The 13,825-nt window shown below is 35.0% G+C and overlaps 1 protein-coding gene across 1 annotated transcript in view; it reads left to right on the forward strand.

The window, feature by feature from the left end:
• The window catches only part of RSPO3 (R-spondin 3), an 80,910-nt gene that overhangs the window by 25,411 nt on the left and 41,674 nt on the right, over positions 1–13,825 (forward strand). Inside the window, exons 2-4 of the mRNA XM_011961663.1 lie at positions 4,728–4,919; positions 6,552–6,698; positions 11,402–11,599. Coding sequence (XP_011817053.1) covers positions 4,728–4,919; positions 6,552–6,698; positions 11,402–11,599 — 537 coding nt within the window. The remainder of the gene's footprint in view (positions 1–4,727; positions 4,920–6,551; positions 6,699–11,401; positions 11,600–13,825) is intronic.

Raw genomic sequence — 13,825 nt, forward strand, 5'->3', positions numbered from 1 at the left:
AATTCTATATTCTGGATGTTTTATCAAAGTTGAATTAACTCTTATGATAATAGCAAGTCTCTTAGAAATGGTTGCATTAGTTATGTATCACAAGTTAAAGGTTATCAAATAGTAGGAAGCCTTCTTAACGGATAGTGAAATTGAAGTTTCTTACTCAGGGAGTGTTGACAGTTCAGACACTGAAAGTAGGTTTAAGTTATGTATCAGTGTACACCCTTTTCGTACAACTAACCATAATAAACAAGAAATAATACTTCCCTCTTTCTTAATTTTAAGGATAGACATATTAATTTCACTGCGTATGTGACACATTTTTAGTAGAAAGTCCCAATTTAAAGTTTCCATGAATTCTGCCCATTTTCCCATTCATATCTACCCCCATTACACATCTAAAGCTTACTTATATATAAAGATATAGTTACCAGATATCAAAGATCTCTATTTTCACCTCTTATCTAAACTCACTATTTTTCCAGCAAGTTGCAGCATTCATTTGAGTCCAAGTTTGAAGTTTTGAAATAAATGATTCTGATAGCTTCTACTTACTTATATCATAAGGCAATTACTACAGTTAATTTAACATTTGAGTATGCTTTGAAAGCAACAGTGAGTCACCTAGAAATTCACAGTGTTGTTTAAAGCTGCTGATAATACATTTTGTTCTCTTACCAAATGTCCCCTATTTTGCATGATGTCCTCTTTTTCTTTTTCATTAGTTCCCCCCCCCTTCTTTTTTTTTTAGACAGAGTCTCACTCTGTCGCCCAGGCTGGAGTGCAATGGCGTGATCTGCGCTCACTTCAATCTCCAACTCCTAGGCTCAAGCAGTTACAGTCGCTGGGATTACAGACGTGCACCACCACACTGGGCTAATTTTCGTATTGTTAGTAAAGATGGAGTTTCTCCATGTTAGCCAGGCTGGTCTCAAACTCCTGGTCTCTTGTGATCAGCCCTCCTGGGATTAGAGGCGTAAGCCACTGTACCAGGCCCAGTAGCTCCCATGCCTTTTCTAATTAAGTAACCACTGTCAGAGACTCATGTGTACGTCTCCAACAGCCACTCCAAAGTAAGCTCCATCTATTAAGCATCACTCTCCGGATATTTCACAAAATCTGCAAAATTAATGATTTCAAGCCAGGTTTATCTTTTTAAACACTGGTATTCTATGCACCATGCTCTACTCTCCAGCTGCAGGCTTTTACTCCCCTGGTAGCCCCTCCCCTCTCTATTCACTGACTGGACCTAGAAACACACCTTTTCAAATCCTCTTTCTTGTTCAGCCTACATGCCATTGGCCACTATGTTTGATTGATACCACCTCCTAAATATCCTTGAAACATACATCCCTTCCCCACTACATTATATTGCCTCTGCCGTGTTTTAAGTTATCATCAGCCTCTTACCTTGACCACTGCATTATTCTTTTCCTAGTTTGCATGCCTGCCACACTGCCAGGGATATTTCCTTTCCAATTCAAATCTTATATTTCAATCACTGGTGTGATTGAAACACCCTATATTTACAGAAGAATTTCACTGGCCTATCTCAAAAACATTTCTGTAATATAGATCTATTTTATGCTTCCAATCTTCTTGTTATTCCTCATATCTTCATTCCCCACTACGTATGCACCAGTTGCATCAAACTCATGCCAGTCTCCTTCCCAGCTTGGGTCATTGTAGTGTTTCCTTCTCTAGCCACACATGGCCACTTAGGTACTGATAAACTCCAACTCGTTTTCTAAGATTAAGTTCAAACACTGAGATTCTGTGAAACATTCCCTACCTCTCCACCAACAACTTCAAATAATAGTAGGAAAATGTTGTCTGAAAAAGGTGATTTAGAAATGCAAAATGAAGTTAATATTGAATGAGTAATAAAAAGAAAGACACATGAGAAAGTCAAATTCTATTTTCTGTCTCAGAATCACAAGATTTTATGGCTGAAAGTGTTGTTACAGTCAATATAGACCAAAGTTTTTGTGGTTTCCATATAAAAGGTAAAATCTCTTGCCTTAAAATGAAGTTTGGGAAATTTGTACCTAGTTGTGTAATACTGACTGTGTAATTTGTGTGATCCTTATACAGCATTCAAGAAAGCTGTCACTACACTACATAACCATAAAAAAAGTCTAGACTCATTGAATCTGAGCTTCATAGTCTCCACTTCTCTCTCTTCCCACAGCCAGCATTTAAACCTCCCTGAAGAAATAAGGCTTGCCATCATTTGATATTCAAAATTTATTGCCCATATTCAAAATTCATTGATTAAGACACAAAATTTTATTGCAAGTTGGGACAATTAGGTCTTTCTTGCTTTTCCAAAAGTCAAATTTTTAAAAAACCTTTGCCTAGGAAATCAAAATATGAAAAAAAAAGCAAAAAGAATTATTGTAGCACAATGTTGACTGTGCTGCATTTCATCAGTAAAAGTTTTAGAGACAGAGGGAATCAAGCAAGGTATTTTGGCACATCTCATAATTTCAGTGGATACGGTTACAATCATGAGACTTATTCAAAGCTCTCTCCTGAAGAACATTCCAAACATTCAAAACCTAGTTTTTAAAATAAAATTTATCTTAAGGAATGTCACTTTTTGAAGCTCTGAATATGTAAATAATGTTTACACTAATAATTGATATATTTAAAATTATATCATAATTGGCAAAAGTTTCAGAATACATAAAATTAGAACTGTGTGTTTTCTTTCAGCAGCCACATTTCAGAGATAGGTATGGATTGGCATGGACCAATATGGTTCATCTTCCTTAAACCCAGAGTCTCTTAGTGCCCTGAGTGTGAAGCACTTTTCTTTCAAGTTGAGGTCCACTCTTCCATAGACAAGTCTATGAAAAGGCCTTACAAGTTTTTATCTACACCTCTTGCTTCTTGAAATGGATAATGATAGATTCTGAACACATGTCTGAACACATGGAAATCTCTTGCCCCTTTTCCCTTCTAGGATCTTTGCAAGCTTACAATATGTACACGTTTTCTGTAAGTCACCAATGCTGAGTTACTGGCATGAAAAATGACCCTGTTACTTGGAAAGTAGTTTCACTTACAAGTCCCCCAGGCCCTGTAATGTCTAAACCTCCTGTGCCACTTTATGTGACTGCCCCACCCCCGCAGAGGAGCATGCACAGGAAAAGCAGACTTCCCTTCCCCCACACATTTCCTTAGTTTATTTACAAAACGTCTTGGAATGAGAATGAGCTGCTTGTGGTTCCTGTGGCTGATTCGGGGATGGTTTCCTACAGGCAGAGGATGCTGGTCAACCGAATGACCTCTCTGTAACTAACCCGTGCACTCCTGTGGTAAGGCTGTTTGGTCTTATGGGTACCTCTTCTAACTAAGCCTGGAGGGATTTGTTTTTGTGGTAAAGAACTTAGCAATAACCAAACGTCACTGTAAAGACAGACTTAACTATGCTAAGGTCCATCAGAGTCTACTCCTTCTACTACCAACAAAAGAAGCCAGAAATACACTGGGATGCCTTTAGATTCCTGTGCATCAATCTTTCTTTCTCTAAGGATTATGATTTTTTTTCCTCTGGCATCTTCAAAGGACGATAAAGCTATTAGCAATATACTTGAGTGAAGAACACAATAGGAAAAGAAATAATCCTAAACACCAGCTATATGAGAAACGCCCCTTAGTCAGCAGTTTTCACCAGTTCATGCAGAGGTGATGATGACTAGTTAATAGTCAAAAGAAGATTTAAAGTTGTGATGATCTTAAGTAAACATAAGTCTCCCAAATATTTGTTTCTGTTTGTTCAGACTTGCTAACAAACACTCTTAACTCATACATTGGTAACTCTTGGAAACCCTGGAATGTGTGTAACAGTGATTCTTAAGGTAGACTGGTCCATTCTCACCAAATATACATTTCACTTGAGTAAGTAGAAGATGAGGGCACAGAAACTGTAAGACTGCAGTCCTGAAAGAGAAAATATTGAACATAAATTACCGTAAGTAGTCACAGATCCACATGGAAACACTGGTGAGATAAGTATCACATTTTCACCATTATATCTATTTGAACTGGCAATGATTAAGCTCGTGTAAGAAGAAATATTTCATGAAGGAATTGTGGGGTGCTCAACAGCTAACATAGTTTCAGCATCAGTTTGCATTGGATCAAAAAGTAAAATTGTGTTCTCTAATACACCACAGTTCAAAACATATTATAAAACTTAGTGTCCTTACTCAAGTTAAGCCCTAGTGTACATTATTTTACTAACTGAAGAAATTAGAAATATATGCTTATCCTCCATTACGTAAATGAAAAGCAAAGCAAATGTGTATTAATTTCACTGTGTAAATGAGCACAAAATTACCAGTCCCCAATCTCCCAAGGTGCTAGTTCAGTGAGGATATTATATATATAAAGAGAATATGTATATAATTAGTTATACATAATTATACTATATATTACATATAAAGAGAATATGTATACACACACATACATAGATAAGTCCTTTGAGGCAGTATGTTCTTATTTTTCAAATGCTCAATATTAAGAACTTTGAAATTAAAAACAATACATGTGCTAAAGGGAAATAAAATATCACAAAAAATGATAGGAAAAAAATCCCACCTCATTTACCTATTACCAACAAATTGAAACCTAATGAAAGAAAATGTATATCCTGCCCAGAAAATGTCATTTAACATTTACATCTGTGATTTAACCTTTGTAATGTCTTTCTACATTTGTCTCCACAGTGCATCCTAACGTCAGTCAAGGCTGCCAAGGAGGCTGTGCAACATGTTCAGATTACAATGGATGTTTGTCATGTAAGCCCAGACTATTTTTTGTTCTGGAAAGAATTGGCATGAAGCAGATTGGAGTGTGTCTCTCTTCATGTCCAAGTGGATATTATGGAACTCGATATCCAGATATAAATAAGTGTACAAGTAAGTGCCTACACAAAATTGTATTTTTATCTCATCCTTGGTGACTTTTCCAGATTGAAATGGCCTCTAATATATTTATGATATTCAATGTTAAGTAAACGATAATGTTTATCTGATAATTAGGCTAAACCGTACTTGGACTTAACCATCAGAAACAGAAAATTTGTATCACTAACTTACAAAAAAGCACTCATGTTTTGGGTTTCTTTTTAATTCTGAAAGCAAAGGCTGGGAATATGATTATTGCTCATTGAACCTATAGAAAAGTATTGCAAGTCTCAATTCCATCTGAGTTTCCATTATCAACACAAAATCCAAGTATTAACTAACTTGCCGAATCATTTCAGCTATTTTGACTTCAAGAGAGATTCCAAAGCAACTGAAACATTTATTTATCAATTGGAAATAAATGTTGGGAGTACTGTCATCTGGACCCTGAAAACCTGTTTTTCACACTGCAGACCAAGTGTGCTTTCTCAAAAATGTAAATTAGGAAATACCACTCTATTCAAATATCATATGTAGTTCCATCAATCTCTCCAAACTCATCTCCTACAACTCCCCCTCAGCCATTTTGCACCAGCCTCACTTGCCTTCTCGTAAGATCTTCCCACCTCAAGCCTTTGCAATTATGTTCTACACTGACTGTTCTAGCAGTTGGAAAGCTTTTTGCCCACATCTTTGTATGGCTGGCTGTCTTATTTCATTGATGATTTTGCTCATATGTCACCTTCTCAGAGAGACACTCCATGATCATCTTATCCAAAATAATCAGCCTGTTCCCCCGTCAACAGTTCTCCATCTCTTTTTCCCACCATTTGCTGTTGCTTTTGTTGTTGTTGTTGTTGTTGCTGTTGTTGTTTGTTTTCCAGAGCACTTATCACTTTGGAACTAGACTGTCTGGTTTCAAAAAGCAGTCTGATCTGTTGTCCTGGGTTAGTTTCACAACCTTTGTTAGCCTGAGTTTCCTTATGTGTAAAATGAAATTATACCAATGACTACCTCGTTGGATTGTTGTAAACTTTAAATGACTTAATAATATTGTAAAACACTATAGCAATCCTGGCTTACAGTAAGCACCATATAAGGGTGAACTATTGTTACTGTTCACCACATGTCCTCTCCCAGGATGTAAACTTTCTGAAACCTGACTCTTACCTCTCTTGTGCATTTCTGTCAACCAATATAAAAAACAATGCCTGGCACATAGTAAGCAATCAAATATTTGTTGTAAGAATCAATAGCCCTCAAGAACAACACGAAGGCAATATCCTTTGTATATTTTCTTAAGGTTCTGATGAAACATTTTCACTATCACTTAATATAAAGAGATATTTCATTTTATAAATATTCTTGGCTATATATATATATATACAAAACAAAGATTTTTTCATAGGGCAATCAGTATAATGATTTTAAAATCAATAACCAATGTACACCAACTAAATCACTGTGAAGGAATCTTTAATTCAGTCTGGCAAAATAATTTTGGACTTCAGGTATTTATTTGATACTAAAGTTGTGTGTGCCTGTGTTTGACATATGCAGAACATAAAACTTTATGTTTTAAAGATAGTTTTATGTTAAGAGAACATAATGCAGGCATATTTCTCTTTGTTTTTTCTCTTTCAGAATGCAAAGCTGACTGTGATACCTGTTTCAACAAAAATTTCTGCACAAAATGTAAAAGTGGATTTTACTTACACCTTGGAAAGTGCCTTGACAATTGCCCAGAAGGGTTGGAAGCCAACAACCATACTATGGAGTGTGTCAATATTGGTAAGGAGAACCTGGAATAATTTGAAGAAGTGATAATGTCAGCCTCCATGGAAGTGCTTTTCAAAGTCCTTTGTCAAAAGAACTTGAAGGTTCTTGGGCTGAGATCTCTTAAGACTGTCTCTATCCTTCTTTACAAAGATACTCTCTTAAAGGTGTTTTTTATAACCTTAGCTATTACGTATTATAGTACAATTTAATATAGTGGGTGCTTCCTTATTTCTTAAGGACTGTCAATAATTGTTTCAACTTTTCCATTTATGATAGATTTATTTTTATTATTTAATGACTTTTTATTTAAATTATTATTTGATGAATTTTATTTAAGTAAAAATTCAGTCAAGACACACACACACACACACACATATATATATATCTGACAGTGATCTGTTATGTGACATACATATATGTCTTGAACTTAATTTTTACCTTAAAGCAACAGTTTCATAAAACACCTAGGTCTAATCTCAACTAATGACCAAAGTTATTTTCCAAGGAGGGAACATATATTCTCTTGACACAGCCCATTAATGTTCAGTAAATGGATCAAAGACCTAGGAACTGGAATTGATTTAGTTGAAATCTCACTCTTTTTCTCTCACACTGCTATGCTGAAGTATTCTGCTTCCACGGGTATTGATATATAATAAAGAGGATTGTGGACTTACTCAAACTGACAGATTGAGACAGTCCCTGGGTCTGATTAATTGCAGGCTGAATTTCCTGAAGGGGAGGTCCCTCAGACAAGTTGTTTGTCTAAATAACAGATCACTGTCAGGCTATATTTTCCCTCTTTTAAACGTTTGCAGCTACTACAGCTACAACTTTGATGAACACTTGGGAAGCAGATGCTAAACCAAATGGGGAAAGAGCCTAGGAAATCTCAAAATCCCCTGGGCAAGAATTACAAGAACCTTTGATGCTGCAGTGATGTTGGCATATCCACACAACTGCCCTCCTGATTCAGTACAAGATAGTCTCCAGGACTCCCCTGGGGTCCCCATCTTAGGAGTCCCTTAGAATCTAAAGTGCTGGAGTAATAACTCTAAAGTGGTGGGTTAACCATTTCAAGTCCACCACAGCACTTTTATTTCTAAACAATGTTTTTGATAGAATAAAATAAATAGATATTTTAAAGATAATTTTAGAAGCATCTGGAAAACAACGGTCTTGAAATAGTTTGTGGCTCATTTTTGTTACGTTTTTTCTTCTTTAGTTGTAAAAACACATGGAAAAAAAGCAACCTAGGAATAGGGTAAAAAGTACAAAATAAAAGCACTACAAGTTATTTTTCTTATAGGTCCTGAGGGCTGATGATTAGAGGTAATAAGTTCCAAACACTGGAAAAAATAGAAAACACATCTGTGGAATATTCAAGAGCAGAAATTCAGGATGAGTAGCAGAATGTTTGCAACATTTCTCTACCCAGAAAAAAAAGGCACATAGTTAGATTTTTTCAGTTGTTGAAGGTGTAACATTCAGTTCTGGAAAGGCTGTTTACCTGAAATGTATTAATGCTTTTCTGTCAGGGAGATCATTTCACACTTGGCACTATTGGATTTGTCTTTAAAGCTTACTGATAATTTATACTACTAGTAAGACTAAGACTACTTATTTCTTAACACAACTACATTTAAGTTTATATATTTTGGAAGAGAGTTTAGCAGTCCAAAGGCCAATTACTGAATTTGGTTTATTTAACAGATGCAAATGACCTAGGATATTGTAGTAACACAAATCACCAACTTTCGTTCAGGGCTGGCTCCTGTTGTTTGCTCGATAAGATACGTCTCCCATCATATGGTGCCTAGCCTACAGGTACTACACCTGCCATGCCTTTAGTCCAGTCCAGAATTTCAGGGAAGATGACGATGACCTGCTTCTATATCATGAAGGAATATCAAAGCCTGTTCCTTTTACAAATGTGAAAACTAGGATCTGGAGAGCCAAAATGATGACCCCAAAGAAACATTTTAAGTTATTTTCAGTGCTGTAATTAGTAACTTGACTTCAGCTCCCCAATACTCACGCAACAGAAAGAATGTGTCTTTCTCATTGCTAAAATCCAGTCCGTATTTCTAGTTTTCTATCGAGAATTTAAATGGAGAGGAAAAGTCATAAACAGAGGAAATGCTACCCTGATACAGAGCTGGGATGAAAGAGGTATGCCACAATATATCTGCTTTCCATGGTTTGCAGGTCAAATGGAACAGAAACATCCACTGAACCAAATTTTGTAAGAGAACATATTCTTTTCACTTTGTGCTCCAGATATTTGCTTCCTTTCTGCACTGTCATTTTGTCACCCTCATTGCTTCTCTTAGAGAGTTGGATTTGTTCAAGAAATCACAGAGAGAATATGTCTCACTCCAAGCACTGAGTTGCAAGGGACATTCCCTTGCTGTGTTCTATATGTAACCATGCAACTAGTCAACAAGAATTAGAGCAAAATGACAAGTCAAGTCATTACTAGTAGGACATTACTAGGAGGACATCCTATTCAGCTTTCTTGCCAATTCGGGAATCGCTTTTACAGCTTCTCGCACTGATGATCAACCACAGCACAATCATTCCCAGGAACCGGAGCTCATTGCCTTTATGAGACATGTGCTTCATTTGCTTCATTAGTGAATAGCTAAAGATTTCCAGTTTTCAGATTGTTCTTAATACAGAAGCTAGAAGGAACACAGAAGGTGAATATTCTGTTTTTTCTTAACTACCTCTTAACCAAGGAGTGCCTCGATTCTACATTGTTCATTAAATGATCTGAATAGAACTTAAATCACCTTTTGTGTTGTCTTTAGCACTTTTTTTCAGTTTTCATTTTTTTTCTGGAAATATTATTTGGATGCTAACATTGTAGGTTTATTCTACAGTATTTCTCTAAGATAAATTCGCCTCATCTCATGGTGTTTTAGCTCTCTGGTCTCATTAGAGCTTTTTACTACCTAAACTCATTAGTTTTGAATATGTTCCCTCCTCCAATGAAATTATCTAAGGTTGTCCTTAGAATTTAATTTTTAAAACCACTCATCTTCTGACTATAAACTAATAATTACCTAAGCTGTATTTTTTTAAATATGTTTTTCTGAAGTCCAAGTATACATTTGCTTAGACCACTTTTGCTATTATGAAAGAGCACCGAAGTTCTGGTCACTTGCACATCAGATAATTTTTTCTAATTCAGTCCTCTTAATTCTGGAATTAAATGAATACTGGACAAAGTGACAGCTCACAAACATTGACTTTCTTCTTCTCATTTGCTTTTTTGGAGGTGTTTTTTTTTTTGTAATGCTAAGGATACACTAGTTTTTAATGCTTAATATCAGAATGGGATGCTGCAAGATAATATCCATAACCAAAAAGAGATTATAATATTATTAATTGACTTTGTTACTCTACTCTTGAATGAAAATTGTAATGGTATAACTGAGCATGAGGACTATTTTAAAATGGTTCAATAGAGTTCATTTCACTTAACAGAAACTTAAAGTCATGTATTTAATCAATTCCATTTAATTCCGTGTTGCACTCAGGGACCTAGTCTGAAAAGGCCTGTGAAAAATGTATCATAAATGGATTTAAATTTCTAAAACATTTAAGTTATCTTTCTTGAGGCTGTTATGAGAGATAGTATTCTGCTCTAAAGTAAGGAATCATTAAATCAGAAGGCAATAAGGGAGGTTACTGGAAACTTCTTTTTGTGGAAAGACAGTCTTAAATCATCTGAAAGAGTTACTGTTGCTAGCTGTTGTTATACATTAGAAAGTTTTAGGGACATAAATAGCACCTTGTAGATGTTTCTTTTCTTTAGAAGTGCAAAAATCTGTTACAACCTGAGAAAGCCATTGTTGGAAAAAAGGAAACTAATACAGAAAAAGGAACCAAATCTCCAAAAGAAGCTTCAGAGAAAATACATCAGGTCATCTTAGGAATCACTTGGTCAGGTTAATTTTAGAAGCAGGTTATCAGCTGAAATTGACCCACAATTCACATATAATAGACACCGCTATGTCTGAACCATACTCAGTAACAGATATCAATATTTAAGCATACAACAGCACATGAAGTAAGAAAAGGCAGTAAATAGTAGACCAAAAACCTGGATTCATTTTCTGCTCAAGCATTCTTTAACACAGAGTTTCTCAAACGGTGTTCCCAGTACCTGCAAATCAACATTACCTGTATTGTTAGGCAAATTCACAGCCCTACCCCAGATAACTGAATCAGCAACTCTGGTGGGGGCTGGTGGGGAAAGCTCCAGCATTTTTTGTTTTAGCAAGCCCTCCAAGTGATTCTGATGCATGCTAAAGTTTGAGAATCAATTCTCTAACACAGAGTATAACAAGTGTTCTTCAAATTCAGGTCAGAATCAATCAACAATTGCAGCCGTGCTCTGGAAATTATAAAGAATTGATCAATTTTAGTGATTATATTAAGGTTAGTGCCTGTGCTAATCAATCTAAAGAAAAAGGAAATCCAATGCAAAAATGAGTTTACCTGATAATGAGTACCAAACTGAAAACATTCAATTTCTGCCTTTCCGATTCTCTTGGTTTTATATTTAGGTCATCTTACCCAACTTTGATCTGCAAGATTTCTGCTCAAATTTGAGCAAGTTTTGATTGAAGCAAATTTTTTTTTAACTCAACAATAGTGAAAGTGGTTGTGAGCCAACTGAGTCTATTTCTTCTGTTCTGTTTCAGTGCACTGTGAGGTCAGTGAATGGAATCCTTGGAGTCCATGCACGAAGAAGGGAAAAACATGTGGCTTCAAAAGAGGGACTGAAACACGGGTCCGAGAAATAATGCAGCATCCTTCAGCAAAGGGTAACCTGTGTCCCCCCACAAATGAGACAAGAAAGTGTACAGTGCAAAGGAAGAAGTGTCAGAAGGGAGAACGAGGTACAATCATAATAACAAAATGTGCTTGTTTGAATCCTCATAATCTGTTGCACTTTTCATTTTATTTCTTAGGAAACATTTGGCATTATCTCTCATGCCTAATATCCTAAAATATGTACCAAACAAAAATGTTGCTTATAAATTACAGAATATAGATGTGGTAATTCCAAAATATGGAGCCTGATGTCAGAACTTTAAACTACTATAGAAGTGTGGTAATTGAACTTTGATGAACTGGGTTGTATTGTAAGCATTTAGGGCATTATCTTTAATATCATCTGCTTTCCTAGTACTTAGAAAACTTTTGGGAAGTCTCATAAATACAAAGTATAATGACTTTTGGTATAAGAACAAGACAAAGAAACACTGCCATTAAACATTCCTTTCCTCACTGCCTGCAAACCAAAGTAGTGAAATTCAGTGGTAAGCTTTTGTAGCCAAGCATATATATATATATAATATAATATATAATTATATTATATATTATGTAATTATATATTAATATTTATATTGTATATAAATATATTAATATATTATATATTGTTATAGAATATATTATATATAATATATTATGTATTATATATAAGCATATAATGTATATAATATATAATATATGCTTAGCTACAAAAGCTTATATATATATATATAAAGACAGAATATCATTCTGTCATCCAGACTGTATTACAGTGGTGCCATCATAGTTCACTGCAACCTCAAACTCCCAGGCTCAAGCAATTATCCCACCTCAGCTTCCCAAAATGCTGGGATTATAAGCGTGAGCCACCATACCTGGCCAGTACAGTTAATACTGACTTTATTTTGAATAAAATGACCAAGGCCACATTTTATGAATATAGCAAAATCATTAAAGACATTTGTCTCTAGATTTCTTTTCATATTGCACTAACTTTATAGACCAGATTACAGAACCTATTCCATCAGTATTAACTATTAGAATTTGCTATGAAATCAACAAGGAGAAATATACCATTTAATAATATGATCCATTAGGGTGAATAAACTTCCAGCTAGAAGACCCTCAGTTGCCGATCTTTAAAATATCATTTTTCTATCTTTCTCATTAATATCTTTAGCACCACTTCCTACAAATACGTTGTGTAGTTTTATGTAACTATTGGCAGTTATCTGGTGAGTCTATAAATGATCTTCTCAATTCCAAAGGGGTTTGATTGCCTCTGTAGTTGACCTTTCTTAGCTTATTTCTCCATAGTTGACATTTGTTAGGCTATTTCATTCATTTACTAGCTTATTTCATTCATTTATTCATTCAACCTAGTTTTGTTATATTCTTACTTTATGGCTATGCACAGTACTAGGGCCTAAGGATTCACAACTGAATGGCGTACTGTCTCTCTATTGTGAAGGTACACCGTGAAAGGTTGAGATGTTTAAACAGATAATCACAACATCATAGAGTAAGGGAGATTATAGACATGTGAACTAGTTTAAAGGGAACACAGAAGAGGACACTGCAAACTTGAACACTGCTTATACAAGAGAGAATTTGGGTCACCTGTACTTTGCAAAGAAACATCCATTATGCCAAAAGAATTGGCCATCACCAAAAACTATAAAACCTGCTTCTGCCATTCTAATCGAGTAGTTAATGTGAAAAAATTCTTGAAGACATGGGTTATTTAAAGAGAACTTCAAACTTTTGTAAATTTGTAGGAGGTTTTGATTAAAACTTAGTTTAAGGAATGAAAGCTGGCTAGTGAAAAAGCCTTTTGGCATTTGTTACGAATTAATTTAAAACATCTTAGATTTTAAAAGTTGGATTTGGAAGTCAAATATTTCATCATTCTACTTGTTGGTATGCTCCCATTGCCATACATTTACTTATGTTTACTAAATTTCTTTAAAATTTAATGACTTACAGGTGGTCCTTGCTCATATCATTCTTTTCACAAAGATTGTATGTTATTAATCAGTATCCAGTATGCATTCCTTTTAAAATATAAGCGAAGAAAAGTTATCCAATAGCAGAATTAAATCACGATTCTAATTACATTTTATTACTTTTACTTGAGAATGTGATCTTTCAATAGAGTATATTTTGGTAGCACTTGACTTAAATATTAACATTGAAAATGTCAGCTGTTACAACTGGCATTTATCTCATTTAGAAAAAGATAAAAATAAATAATACCACAAGAAGTTTGAAATAGTAACCTGTGACATAAGATTTCGCTCAAAAGTGTCTTT

Source organism: Colobus angolensis, unplaced genomic scaffold (assembly GCF_000951035.1).
Source record: "Colobus angolensis palliatus isolate OR3802 unplaced genomic scaffold, Cang.pa_1.0 Scaffold562, whole genome shotgun sequence".
NCBI lineage: Eukaryota > Metazoa > Chordata > Mammalia > Primates > Cercopithecidae > Colobus > Colobus angolensis.